Source organism: Rhopalosiphum maidis, chromosome 1 (genome assembly GCF_003676215.2).
Source record: "Rhopalosiphum maidis isolate BTI-1 chromosome 1, ASM367621v3, whole genome shotgun sequence".
NCBI lineage: Eukaryota > Metazoa > Arthropoda > Insecta > Hemiptera > Aphididae > Rhopalosiphum > Rhopalosiphum maidis.
The window spans coordinates 11,537,330-11,565,219 of NC_040877.1; the positions used below are offsets into that span (position 1 = coordinate 11,537,330).

Genomic DNA, 27,890 nt, shown 5'->3' on the forward strand with positions numbered 1-27,890 from the left:
AAAATAAAACGAAACAATAAAATTAAGACGATTAAACTTTGGTGGTTATTATTTACAGGACAAAAATTGACATTTATCTAATAATAATAATAAAACAACCTGACTTAATAGGTATAAGTTAATAGTAACTTTTCTAAATTAAATCAAAGTCTTAATATTTGGCGAAAAAACAATAAACATATTATATAGACTATGTTTATAAAATAAATTACGTAATTAAAGCGTGTAAGTTATGTTCTAAATAAAAAAAGAATATATAATATATATATATTTATAAAGACTTTTAAAATAACTATCACATATTTTTAATTTTTTTTTCAGCAAATCTAGAAAAAAAATGTTATATCTATATCTTACGTTTCTAAGTAAAAAAAAAAAAAAAAATCGACTGGGAAATTGAAACTTATGTCGACGTCTATGACATAATAATAATAATAAGTATAATAATTATTACACATAAAAGTGGATGATTATATATAAATATAATTATATAATATAAACGCGCCTAAAACTGTCTACCGACGAAACGACGATAACGTTCGATCGGCGTGTGTCTGTATACATTGTGTCAAATCATATAAGATGAATAATAATGATAATTTATTATTACTATAAACGGAGCAAAGTCATCGTCAAAGTGTGTAAAACTACACGTCTTAGTCTTTGAAAAAAAAAAATTATACGTAAACCAATCGACACACGACTGCCGACTATTCCAAACAAATCATCACACGCCCGCTCTGTATATGAAACTGCACGGAGCCTGTGGTTGCGGTTGTTGTTGCAGTTGCTGTTGAAGTTGTTGCTGCTGTTGAAGTTGTTGTTGCTGTTGAATTTGTTGCTGTTGAAGTTGTTGTTGCTGCTGTTGCTGCTGCTGTAGTTGCAGCTGTTGTTGTTGTTGCTGCTGCTGCGACGACGGTTGTTGCTGTTGCTGCGGTGTTATGCGTGCGGCCAATGAAGGCGATGCCGGCGGTGACGGCGACGAACTCGGAGGAGAAGGCGATGACGAGCTGCTAGCGTTCGCGTTGTGTTGACGCGGTGGTCTTGCCCTCCCCTCCGACGCACCTCAGAGGTACACTTTTTTCACGCTGCGCGTCGTCCCGAAACCGTCCCGGTGGTGATAATTATTTCCGTCATTCTACAAGCACACAAATACGGTATTAAATAATTGTTATTTTTGGTTTATGATTTATGCATATCGTTTATTATTTTGTTTAACCAATAGTTCCCCGCCTTTCAGTTCGCCGATAAAGGTACAGGGACATCAAAAATAACCCATACTCAATTTTTATGTTCCACAAATTTACAATGTATCGTATTCGTACTTATATGAAACATTATTTTGTTTTGTTGTCAATAGGTACGTTGACAAATTATAAAATATGTACATCATTACCTGCGTTTAATGGAAATTGTGTTTTTTAGAGAAACAAATGTTGCTCAGTATTTTTATTTCAGAAATATACATATATATAAGTCAGTATTTTATTATAGTACGTTATCGTTACAGTCAAATGCGTCGAATGCAAATTATCGTCAACTGTCCAAAGAGAAGAAAAAGAAAAAAAAATCATATTACCTATATTTATTTTAAAAACCTCTCAGTTATATTATGTACGCACGGACTATGATACAGATATTATATTACATAGTACCTACCAATATTTATACATTATAATAATTCGTTTGCCACATTCATTGTAGATAATTTTTTTATTTATTTTTCATGGCGCTGGCATAAAATTTTCGCAGAATTTCGAGGGAAATGATTTTATTGTACGGGTCTTATATTTTTATATTATATAAACATCACTACTAAAAGTGCCAAGCAATTGTCAATGTGGTGGATATGTAACGTTTATATACGTGATGTAATAAAAAGTATTTAAAAAGTTAATGAACTAGATAACCATGCAATATATACACAAGAAACAATTTAAATAATTATTACCATCATTAATAATTTTACAGTAGGTACGCTATTCAAAACGAGATCAGTACGGGGCGGTGACAGTCGGATGACGTCAACCGTCTCAGCCAAGTCTTATTTGGATGAATCAAAAAACCGTTTGCGATCTCTACGCACTAATTAGTCGTTTGATAATGATCTCATTTTAAATATGGTATATATGAAATGGTTATAAATATTGAATTGAAGATTTAATATTTATTATAGTTAGTTAATATAGCATTTTCCAACTCGATCGCGTTTTTTTTACACTCTAAACAATCTGTGTAGACAATGTCGCTTAACGCATCAAGCACTCAGATTGTTGTATAGGTTTATTGTGCGTTATTATGTGCTGCTTACTTTGTGTTCTCTTTGCGACCGGAGCGTGCCGAAATGATCGCGAATATTCTGTTGCTGTGAATAGTAACTGTCTTGAGCGCCGTTCGGTTGGAACTGAGTGAAGCCCATCGGTGGCATTGGCGCATGTCTCAATGTGGCTTTTGGTGAACCGTGTATCACCTTATTCGGCGGTATCAAAACGGGCTCAGCGTACGTAACCTCCTCTTGTGGCAATAATTTGGGCTCACCGAGTCTTCTCCTGAAATGATACATGATTATTTTAAAATAGATACTCATTACTTCAAAAATAATTAACATTTTTCGATTATTTTCATAATGAGCATCTTAAAAAAAACACTCATCAGTGTAATATTATTAGGTAAGTGGTATCCAGGAACGTATTAGAAGAAAAACCGGAGGGCAAAGGGTCGTCATTAGTAAAAGGATTTTGAAATTAATGTTAAATACTTCGTCGAAAATAATATATTTTTTTTTTGTCAACATTTCTAGATGAGATGAACCCCAAATCTACCACTTATATACTCGTTTGCTGGTATTTAAACGATAATAAATTAGTACAAAATATCCACATAGTTTATTAGGAGTATATTTAGGACCTCTGGGTTCCGACTGATCTGATATACATACAAAAAATCGGAAACACGAAAAATGGCTGTAGTGGGAATTTAATTAAACAATACTGTTTTTATTTTTACTTTTTACCAACAGTAATTACCTAACGGTCAACCATTTGCAAACTTAATAATTTGTATATGTTTTTAAGTAATAAACACATAAGTAAACCAAAACTGGATATTTTGGTCATTTTTATTATTTTATATAAACATCTATTTATCTTGAATGCGTACAGTATCGGACACGATATAATATGTTGACACGTCTGTACGGTAAATCGTCTATATACTTACTATAAATATATATAGGTAATATATTTTATGTATAGTATTGTATACAGACACTATTATTATCACAGCGCCAGGATATATATATACATATATATATATATATTTATATACCTATATCACACAATGCATACAATGCAAACACATACATATATACATCAGATCCAAACGAATTATTATTATTACAGTATAAGGTTCTCAACCCCTTGTAGTATACACCCGTACATACTGCATATACATACATAATACATACTACATACATACATGTGTATACGGTTCCCTTGGCAACCCTATTATTGTGTGTGTATAATATTCCACAAAGTCTGCCAAAAGAGTGGAACCGTCAGTAATACATATAAAAGCTTCCCCGAAGGGTGTTTATAATTACTTCGCATAACTATCGCTTCATTTTTTATTTTTACTTTTATTTTTTTAATGAAGTTTAGTAGGAATTTTTTTAGTAGGGAGTTAGATTTTATATATTATACAACATTGTAGCCTAGTGGGTTATCTTATTTTTGTTTTATATGATTCAAAAACTACTGAGTTTATACAATTATACGAACTTAAATGATGAAGTATGCAACATTAGCCCTAAAAATTAAAACCTACAGAATCAAAATAAATATAGATATTAACGTAAAAATGTTATAATCTTAACATTTTAATATAAGACACTAAAATATAATTCAATTTCAATGAATAAGCTACATAGTGCACACCATTTGCGCTCGATTCAGGACACATGTCGGCTAAATAATTTGTATCAATGTTATTCACTTCGCTAAATTCGATGGTTATTATTTTTTTTTTTTTATTAATATTTTGAATTTGATATTATATAATATTATGTAATAGTAGAGAGATTATTTGTGTAATTCTATAACATAATTAGTTAGGTAGTTGATATATTAATAAAACAGTACATATTTGTAAAGTATAAAATATATACTTTAATACTAGTTATTTTATACATCAATATAATTTACAACGAATGTTAAATCAATTGTACAAATTTTATTTGCTACTTAACTGTATCTATAATATAAGTCATAATTTAAGATTCATATTGTAATCATTACTCGAACAACATATCGGTCATAATAATAATACGTTGTTTATGAACAGAATATAAACTATTATTTCTAATATCCGTTGAAAAATATATTATATGGGTAACTACTTTAATAGAAACACACATTAAATTTTATGTAATAGCTAGATAGTTTTGTGAAATATTTAGTTAAATGATCATAATAATAAGAATTTTTTTATGTTTATTTATGTAACTGTAGAGCTATGTAAAAAGATGGATTTATTATATACTCGAATCGTGAATTCAACTATTCGATTTTTTACTATCGATTTTTGAAACGTGACTAGGTTACAAAAAAAAGGTATACATGGATGTATGTAGGGTATGACCTAGTTTTGACCTTTTTATTCTGGACACAACTTACGCACTAAATAAAATCTGGAACAAAAATAGTATGTACTAAAATAATATTATATACTCGTACCTACATTGTTTATAAAAACAAATATAAATATGAATTACAATATAAAAGTACAAGGAAAATTCTTATTTTTGCAGTGATAAACATGCATAAATAATTTTTTTTATTGTATTCAAAGAGGAAAATTATTTAAATGAACCCTATTATATAATTATGATGACAATTAAAAAAAAAAAAACAATAATTTATAAATACTTAATGGAAATTAGCAATTTCACTAATCATATTTATTTGTAAAAAAAATAGTTATTTTATATGTTTATATGATTAGGAAAGATCACAAAAATGAAAAAAAAATTGAGTTTAGTTTAAGTACCACTAAAGTTAACTAATAGATACAGGCTTATACGAGTAATAGGTAATTAAAAATACTACTATTACATTTCATAAAAACATGTTGGAAAAAATACTTTTTAGAAAAAAAAAACATAGTACAACTATAAACGTTAAAGATAATGTGAAAAATCTGGTCGTTCTATGAGTTTATTTTCACGAAATATTTTTGGTATTTTAGGGTATTATTAATAATTATTTAAACATTTCTATATTAACCAGGTATTTTAATAGAACTCTTGAATACTCAAAGAATTGATAGAAAGACTGATTTATCGCAGAAAATGTAAGCTTTAAAACAATATTTATTTATTTATTCTCCATTTTATAAAGTATAATTCAAAATTATAAAATAAGTACAAAGCTGCTAAATTACTATCAAAATCTTACGGAAGTTCTACGTATTATTGTTATAATAAAATAATAATAAGTAATAACATATGTCTTTTCTTTTTAAAAATTTAATAATTAATTATTAATAAACAAGGTACTTATAAAATCATTTTTTTCTCTATTTTGTAGATATAGGCAAATATAATAAATTTAAAATATATATGTAAATAGATTTATATTTTACATAACTGAAGGATTTATTAAGTAAACAACTTCGTCAATAACTTTTCGAAATTAAGTTGAATGTTGAAATATATAATATCAATATGAATTATATATACTATAATTATAATAAAATAATTTATAATATCATATTATAAATTAATTATAAATATTAAATAGAACATAAAATTAGTTTATTGGTTAAAAAAACAGTGAGAGGAGTTTTGGTTTTATTAATATTTAAGGTTATAGGTCAATTGACCTTACACCGGACTGATTTAGATTGATTCTGATGAATATTTACAATCGTAATAATTAATCATCGTATTAATCATAATTAAACATCAACGTATAACAATAACTTAAAATGTTTATTTATATAAGAAAAATTGTACCATTCTTCTTAGACAGCCAACAAAAAAGTATAATTATAATCGTTATTTATTTAATTTTTATCCAAAAAATACTGAAATCATAGTTAATATGGACAGTGATTATAATACTCATAGTCATATATACCTACTTGGTTGATAACTACCTAATTCTTCAACATTACATTCGCAAATTAACACCACGGTAAACACCAGAGGGTAATATTTAATTCATTTTTTTGATTTTAAACAAGAAGTTTGAAATATTTTATAAATTATAATTGAGGCTAACATATTTTCAATCAGAATTACAGAATTTATGAAAAATATTAATTTATATTAAATAAATAGTTTTAATAGTTACATTATTCATTCAATTTGATGTTTAACTAGTGGAATAGCAGACCATAACGTTTTTGGGTTACCCCCTATTCTGTCTTTCTCATTTGATTATGAAATTTAAAATATAAGTAGTATTTAAAAAAGTAATAAACCACTATAATACTTAGATAAATGTAGATTTATATTAAATAAACTACCTATAAACGAACTTTTTATTTAAACCATTTAAATGACTTTGTAAATTAGTATAAATGGATCTCTCTGTAATGCCATGTACGATATTTTCGGTGGGTACTTACGCGTTCATGTTGTGCCGTTGTTCAAAATATTCATATTCGGTATCTGGGTATGGTAAATTGTCGTCCTCGCTCTTCGTGCATCGCCGGGCGCATGCGTAACCAGCCAGGAATCCCGTCAGTAACGCAGCCAAACAGGCGGCAAATACGGCCGTCAACACAGTTTCCATAGTGTAACTGCCATCCTGGCGTTCGTCTACTCTTACATCGTCATTGTTGGCACCTTTAAGAAGGAAAAAAATAAGAGATGAATAATGAGATCGTCTTGGGTATTCTGACCGAAAGTCCAACCATTTCCGACAATTTCGTTAACACTGATAATTGTATCACTATACTATCAACATGTTATCTCGTTAAATATATGCGTTTATTAATGATAAATATTAATTTTTATGCTTTTAAAAACTAAATTTAGTTATACAACAAATATTTTCAAAACACATACATTTATCAAAAAATAATGACTGTATACGATAGAATAGTCAATCAGCAAAAAAAAATTAAAAAAAAAAAATATATAAATATGTAAACACTAACTAAAAACTAGCCGAATTATCATAAAAAATATTTAATATTTTAACATAATCTATTATCGGGAACTGATAATATAAACAGTGAACTAAGTAGTCAATCAAGTATTATTCTTTCTATATTAAAACTTTTTCAGACTATAACTTTTATCTATTTAAATATACAAAAAAAATCTAGTTGCATAACATAAAAAGAAGCGAATTGATGGAATTTAGTCTGGACGATAATTTACAATATTGTAAAAAAAATAATCCTGTTTTAAACGTATGGTCATTCTAATTTATTTCCCCATAATTTATGCACTAACGCTAATTTTAAGTAGGTAGAGTTATGGAGTGCATATGAACTGAAATCCGTGTAAACCTACGTAAGTATTGTTTCAAAATTAGTCAGAAAATGTATACACCAGAATGTATGTTGTATAATAAAACAGAAATGTGTACCAAAAACCGTTTAACTTATTTTGCAAATTGAATTTTTTTTCATGCATACCAACACTACATTTAAATAAATTTAATTTGTATCACGGAAAAGCATTTGGTGATACTATGCTTTTGGGACATACTGTATCTTTGGTATGAATGTATATATACACAATATACATAAATATCTACATTATATATAAATTATACATAAGCACACAATATTTTTATGTAATACTCACCAAATGGAGGAGCTTGGTCATCTTGTGACAGGTTTATCGTATCACCGGCGTCTTCGATTGATTTCCCAATAGCGCCACTTTGGGCATTAGAAGCGAACCCGATGCTCGAATCTTTTCTACTGTTAGATGCTAAATAAATAGCCACAAAAAAATAATTTATAAAAATAAAATATTTTTACAGAAAAATGAATATAATGTTTCAATACACATTATATATGTTATATTACATACATTAAAATCCTCTAAGAATATATTTTGCTTCGAAATATTAAATTCAAGATACATTTTGTAATTTAAAAAAAATACTGTATCCTTAAAATATAAGAATATACCTATTCAATAATTAAATTGTTAAAAAAAATTCTAATTAAGGATTTTTTTTTCATATATACTATTTATAATACCTAATGAGAATTTATTGAGAAAATCATTAATTAGGATATCAAATACACAAATATTTTGTAGATGTACAGTAGGTAAATATTAGTATTATTTTAAGCAATATCCTTCATAATAGATATTTTGAATGTTAACATATATATATAAATCGAGAAACATTGTGATTGACTTTCAAGAAAATTAAAATGTTTAAGCATAATATATTATATATCCAGATACAAGTGAATTTGCAAAAAGACATTTTTTTAATTAAATATTAATAAACTTTTCCAATGATGAATTTGTATGCAACTAATAATGACATAGTTAGAGTTTTAATTTATATAATTATTATTGTTATAGAATAATATTAGAACTTGTATAAAGATATACAAAATTATAAAAGTATAAAGTTATGAGTTGTTAAACCACGTGTTTTTATTTTATACAACACCAGTATTAGATTTATTGATGTGCAACAAAAATTACCAAATTTATAAGAATTAAATACTTTTTTTTCAGTTATATGTGTCCTTAATCAACAATTTTTCCCCCCAAAATCATGGTTTAATTTATAATTAAATGTGTAGCGTACAATGACCTTTTTGTAGGTTTTACCTATATTGCGTGCAGGCGAAAACTTTAAATTTTTCTCACTTGGTAAGTTGAAAAGTTAAATCGAAACTTTGAATTACTTAAAATTTGAATTTCTCTCAAAAACGCTCTTATTGCAAAGTCTTCTGTTTCTCAAAAATAAATCACGAATTAAATTAAAGTTGATTACGAGCAAATATTCGTTGTTCTTTTAACTTGGAGTAGACCCAAGCTGTTTACACCTATATAATATTATTTTACGGTATTTGTTAAACGTAAGACACTCGTTTACATTAATAGTGCCCTATGCGTTATATTAATCATTCCATATATATTCATCGTTTTGAAATATATTAAATCGTACTTACCCGAAGGGCATTCGTGGTGTAATCCGGTCTGAATGTTCTGGATGAATTCATTCCATCGGGTGGAAGGTACTTCGCGCATCGAACGGCATTTCTTGTAGACTTTGTCAAACGCACAATACGGATCTTGGAGACCAATGCATTCGCTGAAAACAACGGAATCGGAACGTCATTATATTATCGGTCGTTGCGGATGCAGGGTTGTCATCTACGATATTTTATTATAACTTTTATGTGATTTCGTATGCACAGCTGGATCGCGATAACAATCGAATATAAAAAGGAGATGTGTATTAAAGTGGTAAGGTATTGTCAGAAATTCGAGTTTTTGAGATAAATTACTGTGTTTTTCTCTAAAAAGTGTCCGATAAATTATAATATTCTTTATTTTATGTTATACAATATAATACATTATTATTCTTGTTAGAATTTTGGAGAAATTAAAACTATCACAACTCGACAGCATGGTACAAGTTATTAAAAATTTTCTTTAGAATTTTATCTTTCTTTTTCTTCTTTTACGTAATTTTCAAAACTATTTACCAAAGTAAATAATAAAAATATTACTTTTTTATTTGCGTTTGAAAAACAGTTTAGGAGTAAAGTGTTGAAATTTGAATAAAATAAATATTTAAGAATTTATATACATATATACGTATATTATATAAATACACAAACACATTATTACGAACAAAATATAATCAAAACTTTGATTACCTAACCAACTTTTAAAATAAAAAAATAAACTTCAGCCGAGTAAAAGTTACGACATAGAAAATATGTTCTTGTGAGGTATATATTTTAACGCAATAAAGAAATGTTAAATCCATTTGACAAACACGCGATTTCATGTAATTATAATTATTCATTTTAATTAAATTTGACCTTAATATGTATTATACGTACATTATATAATGATAAATATTTACCCGCATGTGACTATAAGTGCATTTTGACATCTGTCTAGTGGAAGCGATACCACTTGTCTATCAGTAATGACCAGCAGTCTTTTTTCTTCGAGTTTAATATTTCGCACGGCAGTAGTGGTTCCGGGACCGCCAAACTCGTATAATTCTTCAATGACGACCGGACTCACCTTTTCGTTGGTGTCCGCGCTGGCTGCGTTTATTGCTTTCAGTACTTTTCCGCTATCTATAAATCAAATAAATTACTATAGATTCCACCGATATGTCCACGCATCATGATTATTTCATGAATATATTATTTAACTTGAATCTAAAATCTGACAAATCTGTGCGATGACGCACTTTCTTTATACATCACGCGTATAAGTGTATAACAGTATAACAAATATTATTATTATATTAGACTAAATATAGCGGTGACATAATTGATAATATAGTAAAAGCGCCGTGAGTCAGGAACTCGAAAATCAAGACGATTGAAAACTAAACGGATTAAACTACAATGTAAGCGGAACGCAATGTTATATCTATATTATATAATCGCTTTCAAGGCGTGAAACTAACACCCCAGTGCGTTTTACCACGTAATACCATCTATATTAAAAACATACAGTCGTGAGATATCAAATTGTCTGGTCGTTAATATATACGTATATAGATATAATATATACACATATGTTTTATAAAATATACTAAACAGTTAGCGGAGTAACAAAGGGGCGAGATTAGGTTTTAATCCAAATTTAAAAATATTTAAATTTGTTTGGTATAAACACGCGTTAATGAACAGAGGATTATTATACACAAGGTTTACAGTGTGTACACTGTACAAGCACAGTGATGTGTGTTGAGTATGATAAAATATTATTCACAATTAAACAGTGTTATAATAATGATTAGTTATCGTGACCTAATTGAAAACAAGGAGAGGAGTAATAAAGCTCACATAATATAATCCTGTTTGAAGTAAAAGCGTTACTGAAAGATATCAGTGAATACCACCCAAAAGGGTTTTCAAAAGACTATTGATATAATCGGGATTTTCGGTTGAAACATTGTAGCAGAGTACGTAGAACGGAGAGCAGTAGAGTGTAAGTGACATTTGCAAGCTCTTCGTATAACTTTTCTAAATATTAAAACATCGTGCTTCGTGCATCCTAATCGCCACCCACTAAATATTATTATATACCCCGTGACATCACGTAACTCGAATCAATTATTTAAACATTTAACAGATGAAGTACAATTTGTATGCAATTGCATAATTAAATTTTTGATTTTACCTGTTCCAATAAAGAGGACGTCGTAGGTCTTTCCATCGATAGCTTTTACTTGCGGGTCCACAGCAATCACCGTGAACCTATAACTGTGTGATCGGAAAACAGAGATGGAGAGAAAATAAAGATAACGATTAGATAATGTTATTAGATATAATATAATATAAAATAGTAAATACGAAAACCACGAAATGTGGTGATACTCACTTGACGCTCGTACGGACAATAATTGGCTGTTGGTAGAACGACCGAACAGCCTCGTCCATTAGCGAATGGCTCTTTATGAAGTTCAACGTAAGGTCAGGGAGTGTCCGGGAGTCGTTGGCGCATTGGCCCGGTCTGGGGTCAGGAACCTTGGACCCGGGTACTGGTAACCAGTTACCGTTTATGTAAGTCTGCTCCTTAAACTCACCCTCGAACGAATCAAGCACGTCAGATAGCGAGAATGCGCAAACCGCCGATCCAGTGATACTATTGACTGGTGTCGTAAACACGCCATACATCATAAAATGCTGTTTGGTGCCATAGACGCCTTGCACCAAGTCCGTTGACGATTCTGTGAGGGGAAAAACAATTAATAAATGCAAAGACACGAAAATATTATGCACAAAATTGAAATTTAACTTATTATAATACGGTTACTGCCACGAGTATCGTAGATAATACGTAAACTGTTTCTAAACAATGCTGCAGGTCAGATTTGAAAAAATTGAAAAACAAAAATTGAATGAGAATAAAAAAAGATTATACCTACATCACTATAAGATTATAATTTGTTTGTGAATGGATATGTTGGCGCTACATAGTCATCAATAAGATTCAAATCCAATACATACATATAGATTCATAGTGTATTATGTTATATTTTTTCATGATACGATTGATATATGAATCATTCAATTTTTAATTTTTCATAGATAACCTAACACAAACGATATATTTATGTTTAATATAACAGTGTAATAATGTGTTCAAATTGATGACTTATTAGATATATAAATTACATATATTTGTTTTAAAAAGTAATAGAACAATTATCAAATAAATAATTGATATACCTTATCAAAAGTATTTTAAAAACAATTCGTTTGGTTTTACAGTGCATCACTATACAATAAACATCCTCAACCAAACTTATAGTTTAATTAATTTTATAATAATTTAAAACTATCGATTATTCATTTTTAATGGATATCAGGTATAAATTGGTGCACCTAAAAATTCCCGGAAATGAAAAAGTTTCTGAGAATTTCCTGATGGTTCGGGATAGCACCGTTTCCGGGAATACTATCAATTAAATTTCATATTTTTTTATGAAATTATTTTTTCTAATAATAGATACCTACTTTACACATTTAAGTTTAAATTATAGTTTAAAATATTATTTTACCTATTGTTATAGAGCAGCGGTTCTCAACCTTTTTATATTTGCGTACCACCTACACAGTTTGAAAATTTTTACGTACCACCTGACCATTTGTTTTACTTATTAATAATAAATACGTTTATGTTATATGTATAGAATTTTATTTTATTATGAATTACAAAATTATGAGAATTAAGTAATTAATGTACAAAAAGAAATTAAATTAAATATGTACAATTATTATTATTTATTATTACGATTAAAAACGACCTTCACACCACCAAATAAACCAAATAATATTTAATGTTAATAATGATTCATTCCAATTCTTTTTATAGAGGGAGATTTTCTTCGCGTACCACCTATGGGCTTTCCACGTACCACTAATGGTACGCGTACTACAGGTTGAGAAGCGCTATTATAGAGCAACGTTATTTATAAAGACAAAATAAATAAGTCAGAAAATTAAGTAAATTTGCATCGTTTCAATATGATATAATTTAACTATTACTATTTATTAAGACGATGTTAAAATTAGTAGGTTAGATTTTCTGAAAAAAAACATAAACTAGAATGAGTATTTGGTACTTAGTATTTATTACATAATATTTCATTTTTATGATACGCAGTAGCTATAACAATGTTACAATAGGTAATCTAAATAATAAATTACCAATTAACGATAATATATAAAATTGCTATAAGGGAACGGAAAATCAATTTGACAACAAATTGTCGGAAACAAACCGGAAAATTAATATCGTCAGTTAATAAAAATAATCGATTTGTTTATTCTATAATTTATTAGAATGATATTATTTTTTTATAAAAAATTATAGTAAATGTGCAGTAAAAGACAACATTTTTATATAAACTGTAGAAGTTTAATTCTGGGACAACTGGTCCATCCCATAGAACTTAATCGGACAACGCGACGGTTAGGTTAAAAACCTGTACAATCCGAACAAATCGTTAAGTAAGGAAACTGTACCATTATAGTGATTAATAATAAGTCATTAATTATGTATTGTGAATGCTTAGGTATTCTTTGTTATTCCAGAAAGTTTCTTTCCGGGATATTCAGTCCATTTACGATCTTAGGAATTGTCCAACCTTAGTCAGATGTCTACTCAGATATTCAAATTATTTGGCTAAAATGACTCGACTGTTTTTAAATAAGTCGTAATAATAGCTTTTGCAGTCAAAGATGATCAGAAAATCGAACCCTTTTTATATAAAACATGTAGATATTAAAATTAAAATCATGCACTAAGTAATTCAATTTGCCGCACGTGAACAGTATAATAATTTTACATAATCATATCGATCGAGAGCTCGTGAATGTATCCTATTTTACATAATGTATTTATCACATGCAAGTTTCGACACACTCGAGCGCTAAAGTAAAAATTGTTTAAAGTCTATTTAATATTGTAACCACCTTTTTATAAACGTATACTATGTGGAATTCGTATAAATATCTGGCCACTTATGAAAGGGTGTTACTGGGCGGTGATTCATAGAGAAGGAGATTTAAAATAAAACACTTATAATATTGAAAGAAATATTATGCACTTATACGAAAATTGAAACAAAGGATTCTGGATTTTCGAGATGTTCACAAGATAACAAAATTAACGTTGGAATAAGACAACAATCTCATAATTTTGTAATCAAATCCAAAACTGTACATTGTATAAAATACACACATATATCTATTATATACGGATGACTTACAACTATATAACTAATACTAATGTTATTATAAATTAAGTTGCTCTGGAATTTCAAAATCAAAATGTTTACGAGCGCACAAATATTAAATTAAGTTTGAAACGGGTGATGTTTAGCCTGCTTAGTGAATCACCTTGTATTATTAGCATTTGTATAGAGTTATTTTTATATAATAACTAGAATTGGAAGAAAATACAGAGACCGTTCGAATGCTGCAGCAGCAGTGGCTGCAGTGTACAGAAAGGGTCCGTAGTACATACGTTCGATTTTTTTTTCCATTATATATTATTATAATAAACAGAGCTTTGTAGTATAAAATATATAGTGTGTACACGTGCGTCACGATTACAATATTATTATGTACCGTAATGCGCCGCGTACAGTGCGTTCGGTGCCATCCCCTATCTAGACTCGAGGGGAATACGAAATTGTATTACCGAAGAAAATCGAGCTTTGGCGTATACACACACGTGCGCACCGCAGCGTATATTATCGAGCTACGGTGCAAAGGGCGATTCCTAGAAAACAAGATGTTATTATATTTTCCACGGAGAATTATCCGCAACACTATCCGTGTAATATCCTGGGCGCGGATGAAAATTCGATTTGCCAATTAAACATTTTTAGTAGTCCGGTCATTGACACGTTTGAACGCGTCATGCATGCGCCTGAATATTAACGACCGTTTATAATTATTATTATTACGGGGAATCGGTAGTTGGAAATCCTTTTGATCCCGTTCAATATCATCGCCATACATTCGCGCACGCACACACACGCCCGATAAATTATAATATTACTTTTATCAGTTATAAACAAGTTATATACATTTAAAAATATATGCTTTAGGTACGTTCGATGGATAACCTAAGTCCTAAAGAATCTAGAATAATGACATTCGATATAGGTTAGCTTTTTAAAGTGCGAATGTTCAAACATTGTTAAGCAATACTAAAATTATTAAAATAGCTGACCCGTCCTTTCTGTTTATTAACTTGTAATAAGCAATATTTTCGAATTTCTAACCACATTGAACTTTATTTTCGGGCATATGCGATGATAGTCGGATATTTCCGTTCTTGATTATAATTCGGCACGTATTTTGTTTTATATAATGTCGCGTTGCGGTTCATCGGTCGCAATTCAAATTATTTGAACTTATCTGCTGTCAATACAAAATTGATGCGTAGAATTTTTTTTTAGAATATATGCTCTTGGAGACTGGGGAGGTATTTGGAAATATTCTGTGAACAAATTCAATTTCCTTGCTGGTAGAGCATTCAAACACAATGTGTCTATGGAAACACACAGGCAATGTGGGGTTATTATGTAGTATAACTACCACCCAATATTGGCTATCGCTGTATTCGTAAAATATGTAGAAAAAAAATGTTAAATCTCATGTGGAATGTTTTCCATTAAAATTTCTACTATCCTTTATTATAAAAAAATAATTATAATATAATATCAGAGGCAGTATCAGAGAAATAATAACACGCAATTAATATCTGTCTAGATAAATATAACAACAACACGGAGAAACACTGTAAATATTGTAAAATAGTAGGTGTATTGTTTTAAATAATAAAACAAATTAATTTATATTTAAAAATAACGTGCAGTTATAATATCGTTTTCAAAACTTTAAAAATGTGAAATAGCTTTGTTTAAATTTAAAAAAATATATTTCTTTGCAGTACAAAGTATGTATAAATATGATTGTATTTTATATAGTTTTATTAAAGTTACTTTTATAATTAAATTAATAGTTTAATTAATTTTCCACATTTAGTTTGACATTGTTTGTGTTAGTTATTTTAAGTATTTCTTGTCTTCAATTGTCTGTAATATTAATAAGTAAAATAATTGCAATAATTGAAATCAACGAACGAACAGAACTAAAACACCATAAGATATCACAAAATAATTGAATTCATAAAATAAATCAATTACATATCAACTAATACAAATAGCAAAAATGCGGTGGTAATAATATAATATCATGCATTTTATGATAATGGTTGGTATTGCTGATACACCATAGAAAGCTAATAGAGAATTATAGACGATTAATCTATTTTGTATTGGTGTTTTATAGAAGTACTTTTAATAAAATTGGTTGGTCATCACTGAATTTTGGAGCAGGTATAATTCCACATAACAATATAATACCTGTGCTGGAAATAGCAGTAATAAGTGCGTGTTTTGTATTTATTTTATTGACTCGACTCTGAATAATCTACACGAATGGTTGAAGGTTTATATTAATGCATTCGTCATTGTACTTATGCTGTAGTTTTAACTGCCGTACATATATTTTAAGCGGAGAAGTGCAAAGGGAGACACATAAAGCCAGCGCACGTGAGAGAAAGACAGACAGAGTGAGAACAAAAGAAGTTCAGCAAGGCGAAAGTGGTTTTATAATTAAAACCATGCGTAAGCGGGTAACCTTTAATGTGCTCGAATAATTTTTCCGCGGGTGGAAACCCCATATCTCTTTCTCTGTTTCTGCCTCCCTAAGTATTTTATTCGTTTCATATAATGGTAGTGGTGGTGGATTTTTTTTCCCCCTTGGTGGTTTGAGGAAAATGAAAAATAATAATTAGTTTAGGGAAAAAAATAGACCGTTTTCTTTCTCGAGGTTTTTATTTTTATTTATTTATTTATTTTATTTTATTTTATTTTTGGAATGGTTTAGCGACGAACAAGAACATGATGTTCAGAAAGTTATTCTATGAAAACTTCAGTTTTAGTTCAATTACTTATTCGTCTGTTTTACTTTTCCGCTGGGCACACAAAACGTGACTTTTTATTCATAATAAAATCACCTCAAACGATTATTTCCTTTTATGTCCTTAGGGAATAAACAGTACGATAATATCAAACATAACCGCATTGTTTCTACTTTTATTTATAATCAATTTCGTTCACGAGACAAATTTCCTTTAAGGCGAAAAATACTTTACGATTATGCAGGGTGATTCACCAAGCATGCTGACCTCCATTTATTCATTTAATAATACATTTATTCAGAGAAGAATAATGGGGTTAGAATGTATATAGGGTGATATTTAAACATTCTAAGTTTGAATACCACCCTATATATTATATGCGAGTGAATAACTAAAATATTATCCACCAGCATATGCATACATGCATATGTTAATATACACAATAAAAATTAAAAAGATATTGACTTTAATAATTATTATTCGTCTAATAAAATATTTTAGATGATTTAAATAACTAAAATATAATATATTTAAACAAATTAGAAGAAATATAATTTAATTTAAATGTAAACGAGGCATTTAACATATTGCATAAAATATGGTGTATTGAAGCCATACACTGCATGTATGTATATTGTATGTATTTCAAATTTATGGTATCCACCTACTAATATATTTTGGACATCAAATAAAACCATATTTGAACATCGTACCAATGAGACCAAACATAACTAATAAATTATTTTCATGTTAGATTTAGTCATTGAAGGTACCGATATGGCGATATTTCATAATTTGATATAAGTTACTGGGTCATAAAAACCAATAAAACACATTTTGCTGTAACTGTACAGATTTATACTAAGAATTGAATACTATGTACATATTAGTATATTACATATACATATCATATTAATCAAAAGTTATAAATTAAACGTTCCAATAAAACGAATTATCCTTAGAAGTATAAAGAAAACGTTAGAGCTTATATTTTTATACACGTATATGATAAACGCAGTTATGAGTTTTGATTAATGTTCACCTCTTAACGTACTGTACTTTTGTGAATGGCCACGATAGTAAGGTATTGCGTTTGATATTATTAAAGGTACTATTATAATTTGGATGCTTTCATTTTTATTCGTTATTAGCGAGTAAAAATGTATTTCACACTTTTTCATTTTTATTTTCCGCTCACCCTTGTTAAATAACTGCGGAATTTATGACTGAAAATATTTTTGAACAGTTTTTAATAAATTATTAATTCCATAACTTATTTCATCAACTCTGTATTTATTACTTGAAAATCGGACATGGTGAATATTATATAATATGATAAATAAATCGATAATCTTTGTACCATAATGTATAATTTTCCATCAGACGGAAGAAAAAAATGCGACAAAAAAAACCTCTGCAGTAACTCAATTATAACAAGGTAAAGTTTTTTATACGGCGTTGTTTGAGATACTCACGTATTTCGTTGAAGTAAAATGGAAATTCGCCCGGTACAGAACAGTTGAGACGAGACTTCAGATACGATGTCCACCGGTTTTTGAGCTGTTGCGGTCCACCGCGATCGTTTTTGCATACTCTCGCTACCCGAGAAAATACATTCTGAAAAATAAATAAATATAATAATACTAAATAATAATCTACGTCAAGTCAATACCAATCGTCAAGAACTACGTATTTTGCACCTAAGACGGCAATAAAATTCGCTTATTTTATGAGGTAAAAGACTAACCACGTATGACAAAAAACAAGCAATGATTTATTACGTCTGTTATACACTTTATTACGCGGTCGAGTTAATGAGCAACAATCCCTAGAGACTGTCTCTGTGCTCCCTCGTTGGCAGCCATTTTGTCATTAAAAAGGTAAAAATAAAAAAAATGGAAGTGGACATGATTAAAAAAAAAAAAGGAAAAAGATATACGCACATAAATGTAGGAGAAAAGGTGGTTAAAAAAAATAAACTAATATGTTAAAACAAATATAACTACAATATTATATTTACATCGGTATAAAGACGAGAATAAGTGTAAAAAATGTATGATAGTGAGTACCGCTTTGCTGTACATTAAGTGCAAAGTGGTCTCTACATATAGGTGTATTAAATTTAAATTTTATCATGCATCATTGTATAATAAAAACGATTCAGTGCGGAAACAGCCTATCAGTATAAATCACAATTGATAAAAATTTTTCTGTGTTATAGTTATTGTGTTGCGTATGGTTAATTTCATAAGTTTAAGTTCTAATGAATAATATTTTTAAATTAAAATAAAATATGTTACATATCGTTATTTATCGTTTAAATAAGTAATTTTTTCAAAGTTAGAACTTAAAATGTCTATAGAAAATATTTTTTTTAGATTTTACAGTTCTAATATGAATTACTTATGAGGAATCCTAAATTTTCAAAACTTGTAGAAAAAAATATACCTTTTTATATATTTTTAACTACAAAATAATAACTTAAAATACAAAAAAATATTGGCCTATGCATTTTTAAAATTTTTAAACAATTATAAGAATATGAATATATTATGTAGAATTTTGTATTAAATTTTAAAGAAAATAATTGTTAATCAGCATTTATAAAAGAAAAAAAAAACTAAAAATATTTTCTGAAAATTTCTTTTAAACGATAATATAAACATTTAGTAAACATTTCACAATACGGTTATCCGTTTTCGAGTTATATATTAAAAAAAACTAAATTAATTTTGTCGGAAATAGGATTTGCGCAAAAATTCCCGTTTTTCTTTAATCTTTTGTTTGTATTTCTCAGTTATAAAAATAAGTACTATTTATAATTTGATATCCAAAACTACTCCTATTTTTTTTTTTTTTTTAAATTGAATCATTGTATCGACAACTTTTCATGTGCTCATTAAAAAAATCAAAAATTCATTTCATTTAGAATCTAAAATTCAAATATGTAATTATGAATAAATATTCGAATAAAAATTGTAGTTTTTAAGAAAAAATCACAACCTTACTTACAGATATATATAAACAATATACTAAGTTCTTAAACTATAATATAAGTATAATTTATATTTATGCATATTTTATTTTATTTAATATGATAAATGATTACTCGCCACTTTCTTTAACAAACCGTATCGTCATATTTTCTAAATGTATTTATGTATAATATATATGTATATATATACACAACATAATATTAACTAGAAACTACATACACTTAAGACCAAAATGTAATTCTAAGAATTTGCATTTTAACGCCATTAGTCTTGAACGACCTAACACATTTTCAGAAAATGATGTTCTTGGATCTAAAACTTTTATCTTTTTATGACACATTATCATATACATTGTACGTAGGTACCTACGGCTATCTGCACGGCCAGAATATATGTTTTTGAATATTTACTGAAAATAACGTCAACATCATAGTGTTGATATTTTTAATATGTAGTGGAACAATTTGTACATATGTACGTAGGTTGTTCAATCTTAAAACCTAACCTAACGCTATATTATGATAATATTCAAAGTTAAAATGTCATTGAAAAATCATCTACTTTTAGTGTTGGAAATGCAACAAAATGTTTATGGCGTGATTTGACATTTTTTTTTTTTTTTTTTTTGGTTGTAAAACATATTGTATATTTATATAACCATTTAAATTAAAAAAGACATAATAAAGTAAGGCAAAATAATATTATAATACATCGGGTTTTTTTCTATATTACTCAAGTAACTAAAAAATAACTACAATAAATAACATGGTTGAAACAAAGTATGTATATACAAATTCGAAAAGTTCAAGGGGTATAATATAATGGTATATATTTTAAAACATTTTGATGATAAGTAGACCACTATATAAGTTGATTTATAGCTTAAAATATTATATAAAATACAATTTTATATAAAGGTTATAAATTAGTATTGGATGCTGAAACTCAAATTGATTTCAAAGTGTCAAGTTATTTTCGTTATTTATTTCAGATATTGGCGTATAAGCTAGGTATTAAATTTATAAATATAATTATTATTAATGTTTTTTTTATAAATATAATTCTTTAAAACTACGTTAAAGAACTCGTTATTGCGTTTGAGTATTCAATCTATCAAATTGACACATTTAAAATTGTTTGGTTTCCCTAATACGTTGTAAGTAAAAAATTGCAAAAATATAAAACACAAAATAATAAATACAATTAATGAAACTACGAAATATATAAATCATGTTTAATATGATAGACATAATTAATATTCGTATACATTACACATTATATTAAAATGAATGTACCATTATTCATTAAATAATATCCTTATTAGTTTCCAAAGATCTATGTAAAAATGTTTATATGCACATTTTTTAAATTCAGAATATTTTTATGAAAAGGTCAAAAATTGTTACAAAAATTAAGATTCAAAACTATAAACCAGAAATGTTGACTTATTGTATGTCTAATTGCTTCTATCCAAATAACAATACGTAGAAAAAAAAGTATTAAATGATAAATCATTTTTTTTTCTATATAAAATACTTATATTTCTATGAAAAATGCAATTAATTGATTTTTCAATGATAAACTATTTAAGGTCCTGGTGAAATGATAAACTCATTATCCACTAGCAGTAATCAAGGACTCAATTTGTAAAGACAATCTTCAGCTAAATAAAAAAAGCAATTTGATAACAATGAACCGCAAAGAAACGTCTCATTAATTATTATTTATTATAGATTATGTTCAAATAAAATATTAAAATAAAAATAACACAATGACTGGAATAATGATATATTTTTTTAAATATACATTTGCATAATGTTTATTAATGTATACTTTATTTAATTCTCAAATTAAAATATTATTTTAGTACTTGAGATTATATACTTTAGAAGCTTTTCAATTATAACCTTGTTGTTTTTTTCATTTTAAAATTAAAAAATGAATATGCAACGGATCTAAAAAAAAGTTAGAACTGCATCCACACAACAAGTAAATTCACTTAGCGAAATTAACCAATATAATAGTTTAAGTGTATCTCTATGTTCATTTATTTTATAACTATAATAATTTATAATAACCATAATATTTTTGTTATTTGAAACGATTATTATCCATATTAATGTAAGACGTTGTTCAAATGTACAAAATTTGATATTTTTATGTATGATAATGATAAATGTTTATAGAATATTATATTATGAACTTTATTAAATTAAATTTGTTTTTTAAATAAATAGTTGAAAATGTACAATCACCAAATAGATGAAATAATATTTATTATATTTTTCTTATTATTTAAAAGGAAAAACTACTCATTTTTAATTATAACTAATTATACATAAAAATCGTTATTAAAAACGTATTGTTAAAATTTAATAAAACAACGTTTTGTACTCAATACCAAAAATACCTAACTCGTTTTATAATTCTATCGGACATTGATGCATGGTTAGTCAATTTTATAAAGTACACATGCAATCAAAATTAAAACAAATAACATGCTATAAGCTCACACTATAAATATTCGAAAAATAAATGTTCTTAGATTTATAATATAATAGTTGTTAGTAAATATTAACATTTAAAATAGTTAATACTACGCGTACAGGTTTAAGCCACTGAACTTTTGTTTGATTTTATATTTTGTAGATGTAATATAATTTGATATACAAATTATAATTACTGTACGAAACCACAGCAGGTACTTATATATAAAGGAACAAAATAGTTGCCTTTTGACTAACAACTACAAACGATTCGCTGTTATATGTAAGTTTCTCACATATCACGTAAAATGCCCACATACGGCCCTTATATACATACCGCACTGGTGGCAGTCAGCGGTTTGAAAAAATTTTATTTTATTAACGGTTAGGATTATTCACAGTAGGTGAAGCATTCTGACGTATTCGTAGTTTAAAATACACACGTAGAAAGAATCACAAACGTTCAGGAAAATTCCAGATGCGAGCGAACCTACTCGGTAATGATAAACATGATAAACGTAAATTCAAATATTTTTTAAGGAGAAAACAAATTTATTCGACCGAGAAAAAACTCGTTAGACTTCAAAAGAAATGACGCTTTACATTGTTTATGAACTGTATACGTATGGGAATGGAATAACGTTTGTAGTCATGGGGTGGAAGTTATTCAGCATCATCGTTTCAGTGTGTTATAATACATAGATAGGTAGTATTATATAATTATGATATGTATTTATTTAAATTGAAAGCGCATCGATAAAAATAATTGCTTACAATAAATATTGCAAGTGCATTTACATACAATTTGTTTTTATAAAAATTGGTCATAGTCTGTAAAGTTTATGAGAACGAAAAAAAAATTTTCTTTAAAAATATAAAAATAGCAGATCGTGTAGATTCGATAAAAAGTGCACCAGGTCACACACACTTTTAAATCGTCATTCATATCATAACATTGAAGTGTTGTGTCAGGTACAATAGCCATTAGCTTATTCGGTTGGGATATAACCACTGGAATTGGTATATTGCACGCACCGACGCGTGACGTGCCTGTGAACCAAAATTATTGAACCGGTGCAAATTGACTTGGCTCAATCAGTTTTAAATCTTTAAAACTGTGTCCGATCAACATTATTAAATTTAACATACATTACATTCACAGTACATTATTTTATCAAATTAGGTTTGTTTTAAGACAGAATTTTATGCACCATATTATAATATTTTTATTATTATAATTATATTAGATTATTAGTATATACACAATATATTTGTATAATATTATACATACAAATAATTCAAACAATTAAACAAATAACTACTGTGCTTGAATTCGTCTATTTTTGAATGGAAATATATTCAAAACTTCAAATCATATAGATTGTTTATTTAATTTTTATATTTAAGCATACAAAGCATACATATTTAGAGTACTCAATGTAGAATGTAGATTATATCAATCTACTAACTAATCAACATTAGTGGGGTGGGTGAAGCAAAAAAAAAAAAAAAAAAAATATTAAAAATATTAAAACTGTAATTACACATAGCATGCGAATAGTATTTGAATTAAATTATTAAATTATAGATCATTTACTTTGATACGATTTATAAAATAAGTTATAGGTAATTAAACTTTAAGAAAATAGGCTAACCTAAATAAAATAACATAGGCACTTTATTATATTTATACATAATACTATGGTTAAAAACAATAATAATTTTAAAGAAGTTATATTATTTTTACTTTTTAAATTTTTAAAATACTCAATCTTCTTGATGTTTACAACTTTTGCCATAATTCTTAATTTCTTATAATACACTGTTTAATATAGGGTGTTTGTTTATTACCATATTTTTTTTATTTTTTTACAGATCTATTACCTTAATAATTTTTAAATTTAAAATAATAACATACTTGAGCATACTCAAAATAGTGACCTAAAAATCACGCGGAATGTACTTTATAACTTTTTATTTAATTTTTCCCCTTTAAAACGACTATTAATAATTTAAATTTAACATTTAAAAGTGTTATGGTTATAAATGTATAAATATAACTTATTGCATATATATTATATTCTTGTGAATAAATAAAATCATCACAATATATTAGTATTAATGTTACATATTAGTAATATTATTTTTCATACACAAAATTAAACGTTCTATTTCATACTATTACATTATTTCAATGTACGAAGTATACGTATGCACTATGCACAAAATAAAAAATGACGATAGGTACCGTACATTTTGTACTTCAAATGATTTCTGTAGCTGATGTACACCATCAGATTGCATTCTGCCCGCGGATCCATGGTAAATCGGTAAATGTATATATAATATAGCCTCCAGTAGACCAATTCATGCAGTTACTATTCAATCCCTGCACGGAATTTATGGGAAAATCGTGTATGCGTATAACGCCCCGGACAAAAACATGTCGTCTCACTGTTTGAAGACGTTTAAACCGAATTTCCATCCCAATTTTACGCCACTCTGAGCAAACCCCTACGGCGATGTTCATAACTATTCCGTTTAAGAACAGCAAAAGTACAACGTTGAACTTAATAATTTACTGACGATTATTATACTTTAGAAACACATCTAACGACCCCATGTATCTACTATAAATAATTATGCATACTTGCGTGGAACTTTTTTTCTTAAAAATCTCGGTTATTTTTTTTTTTTTATTATATTTTTTTATTCTATAAACCGTTTGAAGACGTATTATTGTCCAGTAATCGAAATAGGCAATATATAAAGTCAGTAAACATCTGGCACGTGTGTTTGCCGTAATTTGTCATGAAAATCGAACAGAGTAAAAAAAAACACCATTTCGTGGGTCAGCGTATTGCAGGTTTGATGCATTTAGACTAATGTATGGAAAAAGAGAGAAATAGTAATAACTCACTTTTCCGCAGTTTATATATTCGACAGCCGTTTCTCTGAAGAAGAAGTAGACGAAATCGCCATGGGCAAAGGAATGCACGAAATGTGGAGCTGAAAAAAAAAGACAATTTGTCAGTGTCGTACGAAATTAAGATACTGTCCTTGTTCGTTCGACACGTGAATACTATGGCTAATACATATACACATACATATATATTAGTACAGGAGGACAAATGTTTATTGTATGTATATTAATGAGAGTAAAATATACTTCTTACCATTCAGACTCAATGAGTCATACTGTTCGGTCTGTAACTGTTCTTTGTAAATAATAGGGTCCATGCTGGAAAAATCTGCAACTGTGGCGGAGAATAAATTCCCATCTAAGAACAAAAAATCATATGCATTAGATTGGAAAAATCTTTATTATTGATTACTATGTAGACAGAAAAAAATATTTTCAAAATAGATCGTAATAAAGCAATTATACTAGGTATTGTGAAGTAGTTAAAAACGGTTATATAAACACGTCATAACTATATTTGATCAGTAAGCTTGAAGTTCAATCCAGGACTTAAGGGTTTGAGGTTTTAATTTTCAACACTAAATAATTATATATTTTTTACCTCAATACTACGTATATTGTTCATATATTTATTATATTTTACTTGTCGTATAAGTGATCTAAGAAACACATTTGATAAAAATACTTTATATAGTGACATTAACTAAAATAAAATAATTTATTGTACACACATTTGTTTATGTAGTAACAATAACGGTTCAACTGCATGAGTAAGTATATTCATATTAAAACTCCAATATTATTATGTTGTCTTATTAAAAAAAAAAAAAGTCAATACTTAAAATAAAAAAAATAGTAATAATTATTATTTGTTGTATCGAATAGAATGTACCTACAGTATATACCAATAAGTAATAACATTATTATTTATTATAAAACAACAATTAATTCTTTAAATTAAAAGAAAAAATAGTTAATTTGATTTTTTAAATATCCATTTGATTTTATACTTACCAACATATGCGTATGTACTGTTATGTTTCGGGTCATACGGACATACTGCTTGGCCAGGACTCTCTTTGCTCAATATATATTTTCCAGGCTAAAATAAACGATAAAGGTTTATATTATGTTTTTTTTTTTATTATTATTATTATTATAATATTTCAAAAATACACGTTCTTACCTCAATAACGTATTCCCGGCAAAGAGGTTTGTACGAATTTGTACCACAAACGAGGAGACGGCCAGCAGATATTTTCGCCAACACTCTGATATAGTTCTGACAGTTATCCTAAAACCAAACAATCCTTAAGAACATTTTTCGAGTGAATTTATAATAAAAAAAAATAATAGTTAACACACTATTTATATTTCCAAAACTATTGAGATTTTAGTTAGTTATATGACGTATACAAGTTAAATTTCAAGAAAATTTAAAGTATATTTCCTCAAAAAAAAAATATTTAGTACTAAGCATAGAATTCGGTAGGTGTACTAAACTTAATATAATTTAGTCCAACCAGGAATAAGTTAATAAAATATTTTACAAATACTTATATTTATATTTTATTACCGATTGAAGATTATAAGAAGACTAAATAAATTACTATATACACAAAGCTATTGATTTTATCATTTAATCGTAATTTTTATAAATTGTATACCTATATTACTAATTGTATTATTTGCAACTAACGATATCATTTTTTAATAATGATTCCATTAACTGTGTATATTAATATGACAATAATTAATTCCACTAAAGCTAATTACTTATTTTATTAATAATTACACCCGAGATGATGTTTTATCGGTATTGTAATAACGTTTAGCATAAATAAAACCATTTTTTTTTTACTCTTAATTTTAACGATAAGTCAACGATATAAGTCGTAAATCGTAATGATTCATCAGTAGAGTTCTGTGGTCTGTCATTTGCAGCAGAACTTCTTCATACAATTTTCTTATATAATCGTATCTAACCTTCATCTTCAGTATTTTTCCCATCCCCACTACTAAACCAACCCTTCTTTATTTCTTTTTTTTTTTTGAGGAAGAGAGTGGCAGATTTTCTGGTCACGTCTGGTTTTCTAGAGGAAGGTGATTGATGGTGTTATGTGCAGCTGAAATTTATTGATGACGTTTCGGCTATTTTCTGACAGCGAGACCCTAGTTTTACGAACATTTAACCCAAAACTTTCTATCTCGTGTAATTTGTCCTCACCTTCCTCACTATCTTAGACAATAGACCACACAAAAATGTCAGTTTTAATTTTTTAGTAATTAAT

The 27,890-nt window shown here is 27.7% G+C and overlaps 2 protein-coding genes across 2 annotated transcripts in view; both read right to left on the reverse strand.

Moving 5' to 3' along the window:
* Positions 1-699: 699 nt before the first annotated feature.
* On the reverse strand, positions 700-1,036 carry LOC113556443 (ataxin-8-like; the record flags this gene model as incomplete). The annotated part of the gene is made up of 1 exon (XM_026961429.1): positions 700-1,036. A coding segment is annotated over one exon (309 nt), but the record flags the coding sequence as incomplete, so codon positions are not given.
* LOC113550695 (semaphorin-1A) overlaps positions 995-27,890 on the reverse strand; it is a 166,314-nt gene continuing 139,418 nt past the window's right edge. Inside the window, exons 6-18 of the mRNA XM_026952695.1 lie at positions 26,786-26,893; positions 26,614-26,701; positions 25,853-25,957; positions 25,597-25,685; positions 18,670-18,811; positions 11,570-11,918; positions 11,369-11,451; positions 10,089-10,311; positions 9,163-9,305; positions 7,823-7,951; positions 6,631-6,850; positions 2,312-2,549; positions 995-1,138 (exon numbers count right to left, since the gene is read on the reverse strand). Of these exons, the coding sequence (XP_026808496.1) occupies positions 1,067-1,138; positions 2,312-2,549; positions 6,631-6,850; positions 7,823-7,951; positions 9,163-9,305; positions 10,089-10,311; positions 11,369-11,451; positions 11,570-11,918; positions 18,670-18,811; positions 25,597-25,685; positions 25,853-25,957; positions 26,614-26,701; positions 26,786-26,893 (1,989 nt within the window). The 3' untranslated portion in view covers positions 995-1,066. The remainder of the gene's footprint in view (positions 1,139-2,311; positions 2,550-6,630; positions 6,851-7,822; positions 7,952-9,162; positions 9,306-10,088; positions 10,312-11,368; positions 11,452-11,569; positions 11,919-18,669; positions 18,812-25,596; positions 25,686-25,852; positions 25,958-26,613; positions 26,702-26,785; positions 26,894-27,890) is intronic.